Genomic DNA, 21,689 nt, shown 5'->3' on the forward strand with positions numbered 1-21,689 from the left:
CCTACACCATTATCATTTAAGCACTTATCCTTTTAAAAAACTCGAACATTTTATTTCCAGTCCTAGACATTCCAAGCTGGGTAGTCAGAATGTTTGGTTGTTTATGATTCATTGGAAACAATACCAAAGACAAACAGTTATCAGAAGCAGAGTTTATTAAAACTGCTACAATTACAGTACACATTGAATCACCCACCAACAATCAGTGATCAGAAAGTGTCTTGGAAATCTCCAACTTTAACCTCGAAGAAGCACTACTAAGTTTTCTACTAAAAGCTTTTGTTGAAAAAAATAATCACAAACAACGTAAAGTTTCATAGGGTAAACATTTATTAAGTAAAATTTTTAGTCTGCTGATGGATACAAGATTCATCTTCCCATGGGAAAAAAGGGATGGGTGAATGGAATTCTTTATGAAGGAGAAAAAGCAGCGTATAACATTGGAGGGTGAAAAATAAATGTTTGGTTTTATCTCAAGCTTTCTGGCCGAACAAATAAAGAATTTTATCACACTTTGACTTGGCACCCACTCTCCTGCTGGTGAGGCACACAACCTTGCACACTGCAGCAGCTCTCAGAAGTTGATGCTGCCTGGGCATCTGTCCACAGCTACCATCACTGAAACAGGGGAAAGGCCTCAGCTCAGAAGGAGAGGAAGGGAGCAAACATCACCTTCACACTTCTTGTTCCTTCTCTCTCTTTCTTTTTTTTTTTTTTTTTCATTTTTCTTTTTGAGTGTAAACAAGAGTTACTCAGGTAATCACTGAGTCAAAAGTAATCAACAGCCTGGATGTGCTCAGCAAGTACTCAGCCATCTCAGCCTGACAGACAGCAGGAATCACCTGCCAGAGACTAGATAAAATTTACTATTTGACCTGAGCCTCGAGGTCACTTGGACAGGTGGCTGCTCTATTAAGATATTCCCATCTGGGATAGCAATGTGAATGCAGCCATCTGCTTGCAGAGCTGTTTAAGCACATATATCCATTCCTCCTGACTGCCAGGCTCTGAGAGAACACAACAGGGCTCAGGAAGCACAGCTCACCACCACAGGCATGGAATACTCCTTGTGCACTATAAAACCATCCATGGAAAGCCACAGAGAAAGGATGCAGGACAGAACACGACCCAGGAGTCTCTAGCAATTCCCCAAATTAGGAAGAATTAAAGCTTGCTGTAAAACAGGTAGCCAAGGCAACAGCAAGGCCTGTGTGTAACTGAGGGCAGTTGTAGTTATTTGATTTGTTAGTTACTCTGATAACATTTTTATTTGACAACCAATGTGACACTACTATCAGGTACTGTGATTTCTTATTATCATAAAACAAACACACCATGGCATTCTACAGAACAGCAGCACTGAGATAAAGGAACATCTCATTTCCAAGTGCTCAAACATTCTTTGTGCATTTCTGATCCCCACATGGAGAATCAGGCAACAGAGAGAAATACCTTTTTGTTCTCCTCTTAAAGCATTGTTTAGAAAATCTGATTTCAGTTTTTAAAACTTAGCCTTGTCCAAAGGACTTAAAAGGAATTCTGGAGGATCTGTTCTGCTACAAATCAGGCTGTCTCAAAAGTGACCTCACACATTCATTCCAGAATATGATCCAGCTGCCTCAAATTTGGCACCAAAAGTATGACCATTGACATAAGTTGGTCTAAAACTTGAATGAAAGACCCTGGAATCTCCAAAGTACTTCATACAACCATGAGATCATAATTCTCATGGGGAATAAAAAAGAAGTGCACTTTTTGGTCATAATTTTACATTGCTAGTGTTAATTTTTATCAGTAACTACAGATAAAACCTAACAATCTTGCATGTCCTGCTTTTGACAGCTCCACAATAGAGATGTGACAAATCTGCAAGATGAGGAAATATTTCAATGTAAGAAAACTTCTGTATGAGACTCTCAAAGTCCTTTATGAAAAGGAGTCATTACTTCTGTGTAGGGGGGGAGTTAGGCAGAAGTATTTTGAAGATCTTGTCTAAGCTGTCAAAGCTAAAATGGCCCATTTGGATTTCCTGACTCAGCTTTGCCCTCTGGAACTACTGGGCAGTGGTGTTTCCAAACAGGCCATGTTAGCCATGTCATTTTCAAGAGATGAAAACAATGCTTTGCAGACTCTTCTGAAGTTTTTTTGCATTATATTGTTCACAACGCAATGCCAGCACATTAAGAGCAGGTCCCAAGTTACACTGAGTGGCAGGTGTCTTGTTGCAGAAATGGCATCCAAAGTGTACCTCAAGTAGAAGGATTCACTGGATAGCTCAAACAGACAGATGCAGCTTTACATTATGCACAAGGTAAGGAGATAAAAGTGATTTTTAATCTCTGTAGGTATGGCTGGAACCACCCTCGAATATTATCAACCAACAGAATGCCTGACTCCTTCATTGTGAGAGCAGTTAAACAGATTAATTACTCAGAAATACTGAGAAATGCAGTAATTCTAATGACTTAGAAATGGTTATTCTGCATGCAAGCCCTGTGGAAAGTCTGTGCAAACATCTCTGTGGCTCCCTGGGAGCCTGGTTAGCAACACTTCACCCGTTCCACCGTGCGGAGAGGGAAAGGGAAAGGGAATCTCTCACCTTTTGATGCTTCTGCCCCAGCAGAAGTATCCAGGCATGCCATGCTGCAGGGAGTATGCAGCCTTCCATGGTGCTTGACAGAACCATGTTCCATTTGTATTGTTCTACCACATGGTTAGATCAAGCACAAAGGAAAACCCCATGGACAGCCAGAGTCAGAGTTAGGCAGCACCAAAGAGAGAGGAGCGTTCAGAGGAAGCAGCATGGAGAAGCACAAGCTGAAGGTTCACGGAGAGCTGCTCTCCACTCCACCCATGCAAAAAGGTGCTGGATACAAGAGGTCATCCTTTATGCTACTGCAGGAACACCCTGGAGCACAACTGGGGTTAGTGAACACGAACAGAGCCCGGGCGAGTTCAGAGACAGAGCTGGCATGACAGGAAACACGACCAGAGGAGTGCTCACTGCTCCTTCCAGAGAGCACCTGCAGCTCCCACCACGCACTGAATGCCCAATCTATGCTGTTTTTTGTTACTTACTCTCTCCTGGTGTCTCCTTTCAGTAGAAATGCCATTTAGATTTGCTCCATTTATTTAAATGCAACTGTAGAAATACCACAGCCCATGCTAATAACAGCAGATTCTGAGCTGATGGCCAAGCTCTGGCCTTAAATGCTCCCCGAGTGCCCTCTGAGCAGGATTTCAGCTCCCAGAGGCCCCTCATGCTGGTGGCACTTGCACTGACAATCTGGAATTGCCACTGCTTTTCTTTTCTTCTTTTTTTGGTTTCCTCTGCCCTTTTCAGCAGAGCAGCACACACATGCTACTGCAGACACAGACAGCATTTTGTTATTCTGTTTCTGAGCACATTTGTTGGGTTTTGTACATCACTCTCTGATGGAAGCTGAGCGTTCTCTATTTCTGACATCCTGAATTATTTCAAACAGCTTTGCTCCTGTAACTCATTCCTGCAACTCTGACATATAAAGCAGAACATTCAGTTCAGGCTTGACTGCTCCCACTGGAACAGAGCTCTCTCTCCCTGACTGCTCTGTCTGCAGAGCTGTGCCAGTGGACAGTGATTTTGGAAGTCACATCGCAAACGCTCTTGCAGGATTCCCAGGTGAGAGAGGAAGGGGCTGTCCTCTGCAACTGCTCACAGTGCTCTGGACTTCAGTGAAGGTCAGTGCTTGTGCTTTTAAATACAAATCACTTTCCTTAGTAGGGGATTTGCCCAAAGAACAAAGTCAGCACCGAGCAGATTATTCATTACCTACATGGAGAACAAGGCATGGGCTTGAGCAGAGATGACAGATAATACAGCAGGGGTCTGGGCTTCCCCACTCTGCCATGACCCAGCTCTGCTGTGCAGAAAAGACAACACTGAGTTACTTGGGAACTTCAGGAAATAAATCAGCACAGTGTTAACTTAGCCATCCCACACTGGGGGTTTGGTTCAGCAATGAAAGTAAGGCAATTTGATTTTTCCAGTCTAAGAAATAAACTGAAATAAACTGAAGCAGTTTTTTAGGGAAACCTAAGAAAAATCTTCAATATCCACAAGCTGCCAAACTAGCCAGAGTCTGAACTGATAAAACCATTAGATTATTCATTTTCTTCTGTGACTCATGCAATGTGGCATAAAACCACATTAATTTTCTCACACGATTAATTCAAAGTATGCATAACCCTGGAATCCACACCTCATTTACTTAGAAATTATATCTATAACTAGCATTCCTGCCAATAATTCTGTATGGCTCCAGTGAAGAAGGATGTAGAATCCTATATCCCTATTCCTACACTGCTTTAATAGAGCAGAAATTCTGGCCTGGACTCTTCAAACAAATTAATCCACAGTACTCTGTTAAACAATGACAAGTAACAGCTCATATCTTCCAAAGACTTTTATATTATATACTGATTTACAGTATTAAGTGGGATATCTGTAATAAACTCAGTAATTTCAGTGTCAATGAACTCTTTCAGTCCTACTAGAAACAAATGCAGTCTGAGCTCTGCAAACACCTTCCTGAGAAACCCCATGAGGATATTTTGAACAAGTCTCTATTCCTTTGCTGCACTAATTAAACACCACTTACAAGAACTGCCTAAACTAATCATCAACTGCAATGAATGAGAGGTAGCAGCACACAAAGAAATCTGTCAAAATCCTAATTTATGTCCCTAGAATACAGGAGAGCAGAAATACCAGGAAAGCACACTATTTTATAAATTACATTTAAATAAAATCCATAAGCCTTTTGGATGTACATAAGATCATCCTGCATAAATGTCTGCAAAAAAAGAAGTTGAAAAGTGAAACACATCCCCAGCTATGTGCCATGAAAACCCCTCCCTTCAGATACTTTACACACCAGCAGCATTGTTTGGTTTGCTCTTGGTGTTCATTCACTTCTTGTAATCCACATTCTGTTAATCAGGCACTGAACCTGCAGTTTGTAAAGAACTCACACACAGGACCCCATTTTAACTGTCCCATCAGGCTGCAACACCTCAGGGGACTGCTGCAGTCTCAGGAGAGTCCTATGCAATACTTGCTGTCCAGCTGAGCACCCTGGCACTGGTTTTAGCTGGTTTTGGCAGCACCTCCCCAGTTCTTTTCTGTATCCCACCCAAGGGATCACCACACACACAAAAAGTGCTGCCTTGGCAGCCCTGGTGATGCTCAGCTCAACCTCAGCATGTGGAATGGCAACGCCAGAGGAGAGCAAACTTTGTCCCACTGTAATTTCTGAGGTTAAAGGAGCAATCAATCACTCAGCTTTCTGACATGGGTAATTAAGAGGACAATTCAGCTCTCAAGGGAGGAATCTGCACAGCCCTGCACTCTGCCTGCATGGGGCATCCAGGATAACTGTGATATTTGGATGCCTATGGAAGCATCTGTGACTCAAGAGCCATCCTCCCTCTCCCCAGTGCCTCTACTGCAATTGCAATAAGGATGCTGGTGGGTAACAAAGCTGTTAAGTTATTTTGCTTTTTTGAAGACTACTTCAACTCAAAAATAAAGTGAGGCAGAGCCTAAAATAAACTTCCTAACTGAAACACGTCAGTTTACTTTCTTATCAAGAACCATACTCTCTGCCAAACAGACCCACCTGTTTTATGTTAGGCTTATACTTCCTTGAGTGAAATGGTTTCCATTCTTTCCCCCCACTGCAGAACCAGAACCCTTCACCATCATGTTCTTCACAGGCTACTGAAGGCTCAGAGTAACTGACACAAATTTTAACACAAAGATCTGAACTGCTGTCAAAGATGTGCAGAAAAGGGAGGGGCTACAATCAGTATCCAGTACAGCCAAATAAAGTTAACAACAGCAACACTTGCCCAGTACCAGGGCACCCAGCTCCATTACTATTAGCAGTTGTATTGTGTTCTCTAATGACTTCAGCTTCAGGGAGAATTCATGCAAACCAAAGCCCAAATATACTCAGTTTCAGTGTACCATGAAAAATTCACATTCTTAATTACAAATTCAGTGTAGCCTTTAATCTGCAGGTGATTTATTGGTGTTAAACAACCTTCCATTCAGATAAGAATAGTTCCTATGCACCATGAACATATCCTCAGTTTTGGTATATTCAGAGGGTTTCTCAAGGTAGTTCTGCTGAGTCTTTGTGTCTTTCAGGGGGAAAAAAAGGGGTACAACACATAGAATTTAACTGAATAAAACCAAAACATACAAAACGCCCCCAAACTAAACCAGACCCAACCACAGAGAAATCTGAATGCAGTTTCTCAAACCATAACCAGTGTTTTCCATCCCTTTCCCTCACAGCAGGGCAAAGCCATGCTGAGAAAAGTGCTGGAGCTTGGCCTCAGCTGAGATTTCCCACTAAGCTGAGCAGTTCTGGAGCACCCAGGGCAAACCCAGAGGCTCTCAGGGCTTGGGGCTTGCTCAGGAGCTGCTGGAGTCCCACACACCACGGGCAGGATCATCACAGCCCCAAAAACATGTCCCTGCAGCACTGTAACAAGGCAGGCAGGAGCAGGTGGAGACCTCTGCTTTCCTTCAAACAGAAAATGCTGAGGGCAGGAGCATGAGCCCGTGGTCTGTAAGTGACTATTTGCTTATTAAAAATGAAAGGAATTTGCAAAGTTGTCATCAGAGTGATTGGCAAATTATGGGAACAACTGCAGAGTGTTTCAATCAGATAAATTATGTAATATCTGGGTTAAATTCACCTGCCTTTCATGACTTTTTAACACTGGTTGAGGAATAGCAATGCATTGCAGCTTTCAGTTTGAGAGCTCAAAAATCTTAAGTAGTGTTCACACACCACTGGGAGCAGAGAAGGGAATAACCCAAGGAGTCCAGGGGACACAAAACGTGGGAACTGCCACAGACAAAAAGTCCTGACATGCAGCCTGTGCTCCCCTGACTCCATCCATGGCAGTTCTGTGCCTCTAAAGGTGCAACAATGCAGAGAAGAGAGGAGGAAATTTGAGGTGATTACAAGAAACAGCAAGGCTGTTTTGAACCAGACAGGTAACCCGAGGAAGGTGAGTGTGTATGAAGACAGAGACTGGAAAAGAACATAAAGAATTAGGAGAAAAGCTGCAATTAGTGAGAAGAGGTTTTATTATCAAATGCCTTAAAAATTATGAGTGAACAAAAAGCAGCTCCATTACCACGTAATAACTGTGAACAACATGAGAGAAATTACACCAGCCCAAAATATGCCATTTTTGGACCCAAATGTACCAAAAAGGCTGCTTTTGCTTTGGGTTGGGTTAACAAGAAGTAGTGTCCAAAAAGGAGGGAATAATGCTGGCAGATGGTTCATTTTCCTCCTCCTGTTCTCCCCTGTCCTTTTGATTGTATAGCACTGTCTGGAACTGAAGGAACTAATTAAAGGCAGTTAGACAATGTATGCAGGAGGAAGCAATAAGACAGGCTCACCTCAGAGTATTTCAAACAGCAATCTTCTTGATAAAAGTCTTATTTCTAAGAATTAGAAGATAAAAGAGCTTTTGTGATGTGATGTTTGTAGAAACACATTGCTTTGATCATTATCAGAGATAGTTTGTGTCAGTACAGCAGGTGGAACTTTCATCGCTTCTGAAATGCACAATATACTGAAAAATGCAAACATATCACAGGGAGAAATAGATATACAGCTGAATGCAAAGGCAATTCTTTCCAAAAGCTATTTCATACACAGTGTCACACAGCAATCAAGGAACCTGCCAAGTCTTGAAGTGACAATAAGCTACCACAGAGACAACACAATCTGCTCCTGGATTCATTTCCCTTACTCCTAAAGCCCAGCGCTGCCTTAGAAAACAAAACTGCTCTGTAGTGAACTTAATCAAATGCTTCTGGGCAGGATATTTGTGTTGATCTTTTTCCCCCTTATTCATGTTAAGAATGGGAGCCTCCAGTGACCTCAGGCTGCCAAGTACCATTGGATCCTTAGGTGGTCAGAGTGGGCAGATGGAGCCAAAAAGAAAATGATCATCAGAATTTCACTGTTGCCACTGAAATTGACAGTATTTCCCTTTTCTAAACAGAAGAGAGAGAGAATTAGTCACAGTCTGTACTTATGATTTCTCTTTCAAGAGAACATCTCAGATTGTATGGCTGTGGGGACACAGTTGGGCAAGGGGGAGATTTGTTATTATTGTGGTGCACTGCATCAAATGGAAAGCTAAAAATCACAGAATATAGTATCTATTGCAATCTGAAGTTTAAACATATTTGATGGTATATTCAAAAGCTCTGCCTGCCTCACAGCCCTGGGCAAAAATATGTCCTGTTCCCTGCTGTTCCTTCATTTCATGCTATAATGCTTCCAATTCTCCTTTTGAAAAGAATTATGTACATTATCTACCTGTTGCACAGAAGCTCCTTCCTATGGCCACTCATAACCTTTGCAGATGTTGCTCCATTGTCATCAGTAAAAGCTTGAGTCATTAGGTTCTGAGGGGAAATAGCATCTGGGAAAAGTGCCTCAATTGAAAGAACTGGTCAATTGAAAAAAGAAGTGAAGTACTCCAGGCTGGATGCTATTGAACAGGATTGTGGGGCCCTACACTGGAAACTGAAGGAAGGAGTGTGCAGAATGAAGTTTTGTAGATCTGTCTTCACAGTTTCATTTAATTATCAAATACAGTTCTACTTAGCCCATCTGCTTCTGTGTCCTCTTGACATTTCCTTCTTGATGTTCCTCTGCCACTTCAGACTGAGGAAACTTCAAACATCTCAGCTTTTGTCCCCTGTTCTTGCTAACCCCTCCTCTCTTCTCTTCTTAGAGAAAAAGCACTTCCCTTTCTTCCCTTAATTTACTGAACAGACACATTTTTTTTTTCTCATAAAAGGTCCTTTCTGACAGTCCCCTTTATGATCACAGAATCATGGAATGGTTTGGGTTGGAAGGGACCTTAAAGATCATCCAGTCCCTTAAAGATCATCCAGTCCCACCCCTGCCATGGCAGGGACACCTCCCACTGTCCCAGGTGCTTCCAGCCCCATCCAGCCTGGCCTTGGGCACTGCCAGGGATCCAGGGGCAGCCCCAGCTGCTCTGGACACCCTGTGCCAGGGCCTGCCCATCCTCACTGGGAGGAATTTCTCCCCAGTATCTAATCTAAATCAACCATTTTACAGTTTAAAGCTATTCCCCCTTGTCCTGTCACTACGTGCCCTTGTCAAAAGGAATGTGGAAGACACAGACTTCAGGACAACCTCAGAATTTTATGACTTTAAAACTGTCCTTTTCCTGATGTCAAAGAGTTAAGCTCTCCTAGGCTTAACTACTCCTGGGTGTGATACTGACACTGCCTGAGTACTTCTGCTCCCACAGAGCCCAAAATTTCTGTGCATCCTCATCTCTTCTCAGAGGTCAAGGACTGTGGGAGGATAAAATCCCTCACATTTCTTCCTTAACCAGCCCCTCACATTCCCTGTGTTTTCCCCTCAAAAAACAACTTTCTGACCATTGACATGTACTAGATATATTACACAAACTACATGAAAATAGCAGGATCCTGAAAAAAGAACCCTTTGAGAAAGAGAAGCACATTTACAAAAGAATTTAAAATGAAAAATTGTTTTCTCATACACTGAGCAGAAGATGTAAAAACTAGAACAGAGAATTCTAAAGACAGTGAGGACATGGACAAGTTACTGAGCCTTGCCATCCCAGTGGGATTATGTCATCCCTGGATGACACAAAGCACTGCCCAATGCTCTAAAAGAAGATTTGTACCTCATGGACATTTCTAACAGTGCTGGGTTAGATCCTGGGATGAAGCATATTCCTCAAAATGGAAACTTGGAAAATTCCTGCTAAATGCCAAGCCTGAAGCAGCCATGATTCAAAGGGACAAGTTGAGCAGAACAGGTGCCAAGGATGTCTGTTCCCTTGATTGATTTACGAGCTAAGATTTTCTAAACCATTAGATGTTCCCTGTCTCATGTGAGCAGACAGCAAGTCGAGTTCAATGTATCTCATCACCATCTGGAAACTACAGGCAAGGATCTCTTCTCTGTTGAGCTTTTGAACAGCATTAGTTTTCATCCAGCTGAAATCTTTGTTCTGAAGCTGCTCAATCCCTGCTCTCCTCCTTCATAAGTCAGGTTTATGCTTTTTCCATGTGGTTTTGATATAGATGTAGAGCTGGAGACCCAGGGAAAAACAACCTAATGCCTCAAGGAAAGGACCCCCAAGATAAGAACTCACACAAAATATTATTCTCAGCATCACCAGGTACTGAGTTCTGCACTTCTTCTTCTTCTATGACCTCTCCTAAATGGTGTCAGCTGGTGTTTGCCTTCTCCAGTCGCCTGCACCTTTGTTCAAAGCATGCATGCACACACATAACATTAATTCCTCTAGCCCATTAATAAAAGCAGAAGAAAATAACAATGGCAAATTGGGTACAGGTTTATACAGCTCTGTTTCTGCAGGCTGCTTTCCTGTCTAAGCTATATTTATGCATCTTCATTTCCAGTTTATTTAAATATGAATATTACTGGCTAATTACATGGTTACTATTATGGACACAGCCCAAAAACCCAGATAAAATATGTCATAATTTCAGGCCTGATTATAAAGGTTGTGGCTTGAGTCACGAGGAATTGAAGACCTTAACAAGCCTGCCCAAGAAAAGCTGACTGCAAATGAAGTTATCTTTATTTTCTTCCCCCATAAAGGGAAAGTTTAGCTCGGCATGTTGCTCGCAGTGATGCACAAAGCACAACGGCTTGTTTTGGGCTGCTGCCACTCAGCTTCATGCTGCATCCCCATCTAGAGCCATTCATCTTTTACCACCAGGAACACAATTAATCATGTTGCTTTTCAGAGGAAAAAAAGAAAAATCATAGTAATTTTCATAGAAAACACCGCGAGGTACTCCATCAATAACAGTCATTTTTCTCCTCAGTACACACTAATAGATTTGCTTACTGAAACCTGCTTGTCTTTACAGTATACAAAAATGCAGTAATCCAAAATAGATATAGCCAATATAACCAGCAGGAAAAACACATGAAGAAGTAGTCATCTGCTTAGTTGTGCTGTGTAAGACAGGAAATATCCTTTTACTGACAGCTGAACCATAAAAAAAGAACAGATAGGATTAAGAAAAAGCTGTTTATGTTACTTTGGAGGTTAATTTCAGGTGCAAACATTTTTCTGTTTCATTCAGAACACAAAACCTTTGCCTAAATTATAAAGCTTGCTGAAACCAAAAATCTTACCAACTTTGATGGCAATTTTACTGGAGTTAGTGTGTGTTACTCATGGATGTAAGGAAAATGAATGTATGAAAGCACGTGCATCGATGCCATTCCCTCACCCCAGATTCACTCCCATCCCAGATCAGAAATGCTCACTGCCAGCTGCACGAAAACCTCTCATACTGTTCTCAGCCTTTCAGGTGTGGGAACTAAACTTGAGCTCAGCTCTCATTAGGTCAGTAAGAGCTCTGCTTGAATACAACTGACAATCCTGTCAAAATATAACATTTCCCACATGGATGCATATATATTTTTTTTACAAATACACGTCACAAGCTTTTCTCTTTTTTTCTTTTTTAAGAGAAGACAGCTATAGACTCCTTTTTTTTCTTTTTCTTTTTTTTTTTTTAATCCATAAGTTAATTGCCTTTCTGTCGAACTAACCGGATTTGCCCAAATTCAATTTCCAAAGATGCTCCCTAATATCCATTACAGCAAACACTGCGGGGCAGATTGGATTAGTGGGCTCTCTGGGCCTGCTCCTCCCCGCACGGGGAGCGCAGCAGGGCCCGGATAAATGAATTATTACCTGAGCAGCGGAACTTCTTGCTCTTGATCTGGCTGATGCGTTTGTTGGCAAGGCGACGGGGATTGCTGCAGCGCGCGCCGCTCGTCTCGATGGGATTATCCTGCAGGTAATCAGCCAGCCACTTCAGATGGCAGTCGCACACAAATGGGTTCTGAGCTAAATGGCTGCGAGAAGGATGGCATGTTTAATCACCAGTGACCTGTGACACCGTGCTCCAGCACTGGTTTTTAGTTTTATTTTTTTTTTTTTCACCAGTGCCAAAGCTGAAGAGTGGAGTAATTGAATTGGCTCCTGGAAGAAAAAACCACCCCAGGCCCGGCAGAACCTGCACGGAGCTGCACGTGAATGGGAGAATTCTGTGAGTGCTCCCATCTGCAGCAAGTCCTCACACAGGGGAAACAAAAATTAAGACAGCAAAGTCCCCTTTAAAGGACACAGAGCGGCTGCTGTCTCCCAAATGGGAGAATTCTGTGAGCGCTCCCATCTGCAGCAAGTCCTCACACCGGAGAAACAAAAATTAAGACAGCAAAGCCCCCTTTAAAGGACAGCTGCTGTCTCCCAAGTCTCTCAGTTTCTCCTGAGAGCTTGACATGCTGCCTCTTGAAATAAATGCACCTTACCTGAAGATCATTTTGTATCCTGGTTTAAAAGAAATTTGATCAGCAAGCTCAAAATGTGAATTAGTAAAGCACCTTGGATCTTTGGGCAAAGGCATTTTGTATCCTGGTTTAAAAGAAATTTGATCAGCAAGCTCAAAATGTGAATTAGTAAAGCACCTTGGATCTTTGGGCAAAGGCAGAAGTGGTCCAAAATCTTTTCACAAGACTGAAATTAATATTTGCACATGATCATAATTTCTAACAGTACTTCCTTCATATGTAGTTTTTCCTGAAGCAAAAGGTTTTAATTTAAAGACTGAAATGTTTAGGCAGGGTACAACTGCACTCTATCCTTCAACAAATTTGCTCAACTTGTTTCCTATGAAATTGGAAAGAGGTATCATAGCATTGATTTTAACTGGGCATTTAGACTTTGGTAACAGAAATCTGCTGGAGGCACCTCAGAGAGAAAGTGTTTTTCTGTTCCTGCTCTAATTTATTTTGCTTGACAAAGCTGAGCACTGCATCAGAAGAGTTTGCCAGGCCTTTCCCAGAGGAAGGCTCTAATCTCAGTTCAGCTAACCTGCATCAGTCCCTCTGACCTCCAAGGGAGAAGGACTCAGCTCTCCAACAACTGCAAAGACAGGTTAAGAAAAGACAGATGTTTCAATTTGGTTTGGACAGAGGTATAAAGTTATAGCCTCACAAGAACTCTCTCCCTCTGTTACTGTTTTCCACTTGTAGAAACTTCTTTTCTGTTTGCAGTTATATTTATGAACTGTCACTGAACAAAATAGGTGTAAAATGCAACAGGGCAATGGCTGTTCAGGACTGGGAAGGGAGAGCACACAGAGCAGAAAGGGCCTGAAGAAACTCAAGATTCCTGTTGCAGTAGAGCCGTTCCTGCTGTGAAAGGTCCAAAGAATCACATAGAGACAGAATTTGGGTCTGGTTTTGCAGCTCTAGGAAAACACAGAATATAGTAATCACTTGGAGTATTAAAAATGGGAGAATGAATCAAAACTTTGACAAAGTCAGTGTGAAGCAACAAGTCCATTCTAAGCAAGGGCCACCAGCAGAACCCTATGGAAACCAATGGGAGATGTTCACACCTGAGGGCTATAAACATGAAGACAGTAAAAAAGCCTGTTGTTTAACTTGCCAAACCTCACACAGCTCTGTGCAAGAACCCTCTCTGTGGCCCCAGCTCATGTGTGTGCACACACAGCAAGCTGCAGCAGCAGAAAGCATGGTGGAGCTGCAGGGGCAGAACTGGGGGTGTTGTACATGATTATTCCAATGCCTGAATGGTTTTCAGCAATACATACTGGCCAAATATCTGTTGGAAATTCAGGTTATGTTTGTGGCTTCCTGAGGATGGGGCAGAAACTCTGCTGCAAGAAATCACTGCTGTCAGTTCATTTGTATACCATTTAAAACATTTCTACAACTAATTCAGCCAATGCATTCCCAGTATAAAAATACACAAATGTGCATTTGCATACAAAAATTGCAGTACTATAGTGGGTGTGTGCACAGATACTGCAGTATGTATGTGTATATATATATATACACACACACACCCCCATACATATTTTAATACTGGAATATCAGGCTGCCAACTCCAGCTCTGAAGGAGTACTATTTACCTTATTATCTTATTACTCACAGCTTTAGGATGAGAGCTTCTTCTACAAAATATTGAATCGTTTCTGTATTTTTGCTTCTGATGCCTATTCTAATGCCTCCAAATTCAAAACTGTCCAGTGGATTTTCTTAATGGATCAAATAATACAACATATCATTCCCCTTAAGTGGAATGTCAGCTGAAATGTGGTTACAGAAGTCACGAACTGCACAGCAGGACTCAGACCCTGGCAGGAGAGATGCCAACTCATTGGCTCATTAAAAACTGTCAGGCAACGATCCTAATAGAATGTGCTGCTCATATCTTATCCAGAGTCAAGTGCACACATTATCTCCCCAGCCAACAGCCCGAGCTCCACACAGCCCTGACATTTCTGTCACTAAGGGCAGGCTGTGTCGATCCTGCCCTCGCTGAACTGATGCAACACTTCTTCTTCTTGCTCCTTCTCTCTCAGTAAGAAAAGGAGGGGCTGCTACATGGATGTCTCTTCCAAACTGTCCTAATGTCAGATGAAAAGACAGGCAACATGTTTGGTGGGGAAGGAGAGAGCTGTCATTGTGCTATGCCTGCATACTCACAGAGTCTGGATCGATCGCAGAGGTGCAAAGAGCCCCTTGCTGATGGTCTGCAGTTTGTTGTCATAAAGAGATAACAGCTTGAGATTATGCAGACCTTGGAACGTGTTTACCCTCAGGCAGTTGATCTTGTTGGCATTGAGAAGCCTGGAAACAGAGAAAAGGTTTAGAATTCATTAATCTTGTAATAATCAAATAAAGATAGACTGGATTTTGGGGTTAAATCTAAAAAAAAAAATATTAACCTAGCCATCAAAGCTAAACCACATGTAAAGGCTTCATTTGCCTGTTACATTTCAAAGGTGAAAAACTCACAGCAGACAAGAGTGCTCTCATTGCTGGGGAATATACATATAACAGTGCTAGCCATCTAAAAATACTTAAAAGCTGGGGGGTGTGGGGGGTTGTGTGCCTAGCCCTCTCTCAATTTACTCAAAATTCTACATAAATATTTAAGGAAGCCTTCAGCTTAATATATACAGGAATAAAAATTACTCCCCACCTTGCTATTCCATGCACACACAGCCCACAATGAGAAGAACCCTTATTTGCCAATTTTCTCTACCAGCAGCTGTCTTAAGTCTAACTGAAATTCTGGGAGTTTGAAATCTTTTGATAAGGAGTGCAGGGTTAATTTGATAACGGGAGATTAAAAAGACATTTCTCTTGGGAAACAAAAAGAGGGAAGTCTAAGGTCTGGGCTAAAACTTAAACAGGAAACCCAGTTCACAGCCAAGGACAGCCAGGTAGGGGCCCAGGCTGCTACAGGAGCTGTGTCCTCAGTCCCTGTCCTTGGAGGTTTTCAAAGTGACACCAAATAAAGCCCTGAGCAACCTGCTCTGACCTGATAAGGTGGCTCTGCTTTAAGCAAGGGTTCCCCAGACTTTTGCCAAGTGATCACTCAAGGTCCCTTCCAGCCTCTGCTGTCCCACAATTCTATGAATTCCAGTCACACCAGAGTCCTGTGCAGGTGTGGAAAAGCAGCACCAAAGCAATTTAAATACTATTTTAAATAAAACATGTATTTTACAACTACACAGCAACCAGCTGGTCGGACTAATCAGTTCAGCAAGAAAATCTTGGACAGTACTTGTGCAAGTTTTCTTAGCTCATCCATCCAGAGTTCTGCCCCACGTAATAAGTAGACACAAACCCAACAACAAGCTGCATCCCCTGCTGAGACAATCAAACACAAGAACACTTAATTTGTCACTGCTATCTGCATAGGTGGTATCCTGCACTTAGAAGGGAAATAGGCAGGAAATTACCTGTTCTTCTTAGCAAGGCCAAAATCCACATCTTTTGACTACTACCAAGAACTACTGAGAAAAATAGTAAACAGCAAACACTACATGTTGTTAACTCAGTTCTCTGAGCTCAATATTCTTCCCTTGTCAATGAATTTAAAGGACTAAATATTGCATCAATGTGGCTCTCTGTGAGGCAGCACACTAATGCCATAACAGAAGACAAATAGGCAAAAAGGAAAATATAAAAGGCAAATATATCCTCTATTTCTCAGCAAGCAAATGCATCATTTTAAAGACACCTCTAACAGCAGCACAGGGACCTTCCATTCTCAACAAACTGCACAGACACCACTAAAGACAGGAGCCACTCAGGAAGAAATACAAGCCTGCTAGCTGCATGTGATGCTTTGCTTTTCTACAAAAAGTAATTCAGAAGATGCTTCCTCTGCCTTTACACTCCTGAAACCTTTGGAGCATCACAAGCTCACTAGAGTTCTCTGCTCCCACTGTTGTTTTGGCAGAGCCACTGCTGCAGCCCAAAGTGACAGTGTTTGTGATGCACAGGAGGTGGAGGCAGACTTGGGCAGCATGGGGAGCTCCAGGAGAACAGGAATGCTTTGGAATGAGAGGGCTCCAAAGGAGAACTCCCCTTCCCAGCCTACAGGAAAGTCAGTATCAATTTACCCCAATTTCCTCCTTTATATGTTGTGGAAAATGAAGTTTGACATTAGTTAAGACAAAATCCCATAGAAGGCAATGATGGATAAATGAGGTTACATTTTTGCATGAACTAATAGCTAAAACAATTTCATGAAATCATAAGCAGCACTAGTATGACCCCTCTGGAATCTGTATTTCCATGACACCTAATCCACACTCCTGCTGGCTCCCCCAAAACTAAAAGGGTAATTTTCCCATTGGGCCACAGGAACAGCTCCTCCTCCTTCAGTCCAACAGCAAATTCCATCTCCTCCTGCTTGCTTCTGACAGCCATTTGTAAACCAAAGCAAGGCAATCTTCCTCTCAGAGCTCACACATCATGCATTTCTCTTTCCAGCTTGTAGAGAATCTTACCCGTAGAGAATGGCTTAGCAAGGCAGTAGGATGCAGAACCAGGTACTGAATTTTGAACTGGATCCCTAGACATGCTCTTTGGCATTGAAAATCCTTTGGCTTCTACCCCCTGTCCTTTTGCACTGGTGCCACTCTGATTTTAGGGAATGCACACCAGCTTGGTTTGGCTGTTCCTGTCCCATGGCAGAGGCTTGGCACCTGAGCCACCCAGGAACAAAAGTGGAAACAAGTCTGTACTTTCATTTATTTTGCTAGGTGCTAATTTTTTCCCAGCATTCTAGTAATGGTTTAGGGTGCAAGCAGTACTTGGAGCAAGGTATAAAGCAGAAATGAAAGCAGTCTCAGCAATAAGAGAATTTACCACTGAGCTATAATTGCATTTCCACATGTGGGTAACCAGGATGTCTTCTTGGGGTGCCTCAGAAGTGCACAGCAGAGCTGCTCTGGGCAGATGCTGCTCCCTCCTGTGCAAAGATCAGGCACAAAGTCTACATTACTGATCCATCCCACTGGAAAAACCCTCTGAGCAAAACTGACCTGCAACTGAGTGAATACACTGGATCCAGATGCATGCTCCCATTAGTTTCAACAAAACATGAATAAACCCCATGCTGGAAAATAGAATTTACAATGTGATGAGGTTCCTGGCATGAATTTTTGATGACTGTGTTCATGGTGATATAATCTGTGATATTTATTTAGAGCCAAACACTGAAAATGAGAGCAACTGATCCTCTATACAGCCACAAAGACAGAGGCACACACTCTTGTTTGAGCATCAGAGTAATTTGGAACAGAAGAGTGCTTGTGCAGACTGTTTAGAAGTGGGAATTCAGGTCCTAAAGAGCTTTCCTGAGGTGACAACACCTATTATTCTGTGTATCACAGACAGTCTGCTCAACAGGAATACAGGTGTGGCCATATATGAGGTGCATGGTGAGATACATTAATGACTTATTTCTTCTCAGAATCAGTGAGAAACTGGGGGGAGAAAACAAACTGAGGAAGCAGAATACATCATCCCTCAAAATTTCTCCCTCCTACTTACTGTGAGTTAGATGATGACTTTTGGCCAGAATCATTCAGGTTCATATTCCTTTCAAAACTCTCAGTTATTTTAAAATATCCAGTATGAATATTCCCCTCTAAAAACATCAGTCCTTTACTTAATTTTTCTTCATTATCCCAGCTCCACTAACGGCATCTAATTTTTAATTAAGTATACAAGGCAGGCCTCACATGGAGTTAAAAGAGGTTTTAAGAGGTTTTTTAAACTAACAGAAAGGCAGATGAGAAAAGCATATTCCAGGAAGCAGAATCTTCCTTAAACACTGAACCAGGCCATAAAACATACTAAGGGTTCCTTTGCTGGACTTAAACCAAGAGAAGGAACAGCACTAAAAGTGGAGTTCTATTTTAGCAGGAATGACCCAGTATTCATTTTTGCAGCAATTCATGGTGAAAGTAAATTCCACTAATTCTCCTGTTTTGTTATCAGCTTGATTGGAAGAGATTTACACACGGCCTCCAGATGTGGGGCACCACTGAGAAGGAGGTTAAATACTCAAGTACAAACAAAACCGCCTGCTACCCAGAGGGATGATGGATTATTAACTCAAGTCTCCATTTCCATCCCTCTGGATATGTAAAAAACATGAAGAAACCTCTCACAAGCCTTGGACCACCACAGATTAAGGGAGAATGGTTAAAAACCTTGTGGTTTGCACACCATTGGAACCACGAGCTGAGCAGAGCACTATTACAATTCCATGAACCCACTGCCTGAAAAAAGTGGATTTGTCCACACACATTGAAATAATAACGTGTTTCAGCTAAGCCCTTGAAATGAATGTGCACTGAATTGGCTCTGTAATTGTATCAGCTGCTCATAAGCACCATCTGCATAATTAAGATGGTCCCATAATTGAATTATATGCCCGAGCACAGCTTCAAGTGATTAACATTTAAATAACATTCTGAACTCCAAACCCAAAATGACTGAAAAAATTGTTTTTTAAGAGCAAATGGGAATGTTTATATGGCTTCTACCCTTAGCCATGTCTGTATTTTTATCTCAGTGAGGTCAAGTAATCAAACTATCAGGAAATAACCACAAAACTGGGAGAATCAACAGCAGCCTGTCAACCTTACACGTGCTAGGGACTGCAGACTGGCCTCTGGTGCTCCAGGAGAGAGCAGGAATCATCCTAAATACACCAGTGAGCCTAGAGGAAAGTGCCAGGGAGAAAAGCTGCACCAAGGCACTGAAAAGCTTCTCTTCCTTTTTCACCAGCTTTGTGTTTTGACAGCAACGACAACACGATGAGAATGAAAATGTTTGGCATCCCATGAACTGGCTGGCACATCCCACATGCCAGACTCCACTGGGGAAAATGAGAATTCACCAGAAAAAACAGATGTAAGAGGCACAGGAGACTTGTAAGGGAGAGGAGAACTGGGTAACAGTTTTGCCTGGCTAACAGCAGAATACAAATTGAACAGGCATGACCTTTATAGAATATCAATAGTTGCAGGCTTCACCTACATTCAGAGGCACTATAAGGCAGCAAGGAAAGAATCCTCAGCAGAAAGCTTTCCTTAGAATATGCAATATCTGTTACAAGAAGTGAAAAAAAAAATTAGCACGTATTTTTCAGAATTTTCTCTTGAAATTTACAGGGAGTCAAGTGTCATCCTTGATTTAACACAATTTTTCACAGGAGAACAGCTGAAGTGCCAATACAGCAATATCTAGTCAAGCACTTGGTCACCCCAGCAGCCAATGATAAGCAACATCTACACACAGAATTGTGTGTGCCCCTGCCTAGTTATTGGCAAAATAATTATATTAAGTTTCAGGAACATTTTAAGATGGCCTGGACTGCCAGGGAGCATTCTGATTGCCTCTCACTGTGTCGAGATATTTAAACATCTACTAAAATTTACATTTGCCCATGTGATGACTGACCACTGAAGAGTCTGTCAGTGCTTCAGCTGATAATAACCAGCATGAAATCATCATCATGCTTGCTTAACCAGCTTCAAGTGCTTCTCCATGTTCAGGAAACTGGATGATGGTGATGACAAATTTATTCACAGTAAATTAAAATGGAAAAGTTGCAAGCTGATAATGAGTCAAGAAGGAAGCACAGAGCACAGTCTGACAGTGTTGTTTTGGTGGGAATTTAGAAAGAGATTTCACAAATTCCTTTTCTGTTCCAAAAGTCTCCAGCTCTGGTTGAACACCACCCACAAAGCAATCCTGTGGTACTTCTGCTGCTACCTGGAGAATTGTCACAGCACCCAGACTTGTGCTATTTGAAATTCACCAGTGTCTAACTTCTGCCTGCAGGTGAGGTCCCAGCTGACTCGAGATAACCACATGGTAATTCAGATGCACAGTGGGACACACACATTTGCACACTCCCAGGGCTAGGTCTGGGTGCAATAACAAGGGGAGCTGCTGTCAGGAGAGGCCAGCTCGGAGCGCTGGCGTCAGAGCTGCTGCTCTCACTGACATAGGGATGAGCAGTGCTCTGGGAAGCTGCACACAGCCAGGCCACACCAGTGACACAGGAAAGGCAGATGCTGCTGCACTCTGCCATTAGTGCTTGACTGTAATTGTATTTCTGAGTCTGGCAGATGCTGCTTCCTCACTTTTAACAGCGGCTATTGAGTTTAGCAACATTATCACAATAGCAACCCAAATGCAGAAATCTGAAGGAGGAAAAAGCTTGAGGCAATGGCTGGAAAGCAATTCTAAAGCTATTAAACAGGTCTGTGCACAAAGCATTCTGTGCTGGACTGGAAGGATGAGGGTGGCATAATCTCTATGCCACAGCCAGAAATATTTTGAGTAATCAAGAAAAAAGCTCATATGCCATTTTGTTAAGAATTTAGGTTCACAGATCCCAGAAATTACATAGGCTGCATAGAACCTCCAGGTCATCTGGTCTGAAACCCACTCAGAGCATGACTCATTCATACACAGTTAATGCATTTCACCAGATCACAGGGTAATTCAGAATTCCAGGAAGCTCCAGTGGTTGCTTGTCCTGATAGGCTGCCAAAAGAGGATGAGCTACAAGGTCAGATTGGGTTACCTTGAGTTTATCCAGTCTGGATAAAGTCTGGTCTTTAAACCTTGTAGGGACAGAGGATGCACAGCTTTCTGAGCAGCCCACTCCAACTACCTGACGTCATTGTGAAAATGTTTTCCCCTTACATCTGTCACAAGGGCTCTTTTTTTACTGCCTGTTGTCTATTCTCCATGGGAAAAATTAAGAACTCCACAGAATAAGATTTTATACATCACTTAAAGCCCAGATCACTATGGGGAAGAGAAGAGACTACTGTGCTATTAAAGACTTGTAAATGGAAAACTGCACTTCTTTATTCTGACATTTAGGTACTGTTTACATATCTGGTTAATATATTTATGTATACAACAGTGCAATGTGTACAATGCCAAATATTGGAATTGATGCACATTCTGTTGTTTTTAAATACTCTGTATGAGTTTGTGCATCACAGCATTCTCTTTGAGATTCTATCAAGCCCCAAAAGTACACAATAAATAATTGGTAGATCCTGCTTAAAGCTCTTCAGTACTGGCTTTCAGTTTAGAATTACAAATCAACACAAGCACTTCAAACTTGGCAAATCCAAGTATCCATGAAGATACTTTTCAAGCAGCCTCACCAGAAAA

The 21,689-nt window shown here is 42.2% G+C and overlaps 1 protein-coding gene across 3 annotated transcripts in view; it reads right to left on the reverse strand.

The window, feature by feature from the left end:
* Window positions 1–21,689, reverse strand: part of SLIT3 (slit guidance ligand 3) — a 484,612-nt gene that overhangs the window by 119,644 nt on the left and 343,279 nt on the right. For all 3 annotated transcript variants that reach the window (XM_059859899.1, XM_059859900.1, XM_059859898.1), the window contains 2 exons: window positions 14,661–14,804; window positions 11,836–11,999 (listed from right to left, as the gene is read on the reverse strand). In XM_059859899.1, the coding sequence (XP_059715882.1) occupies window positions 11,836–11,999; window positions 14,661–14,804 (308 nt within the window). The remainder of the gene's footprint in view (window positions 1–11,835; window positions 12,000–14,660; window positions 14,805–21,689) is intronic.

This window comes from Haemorhous mexicanus, chromosome 15 (assembly GCF_027477595.1).
Source record: "Haemorhous mexicanus isolate bHaeMex1 chromosome 15, bHaeMex1.pri, whole genome shotgun sequence".
Lineage (NCBI taxonomy): Eukaryota > Metazoa > Chordata > Aves > Passeriformes > Fringillidae > Haemorhous > Haemorhous mexicanus.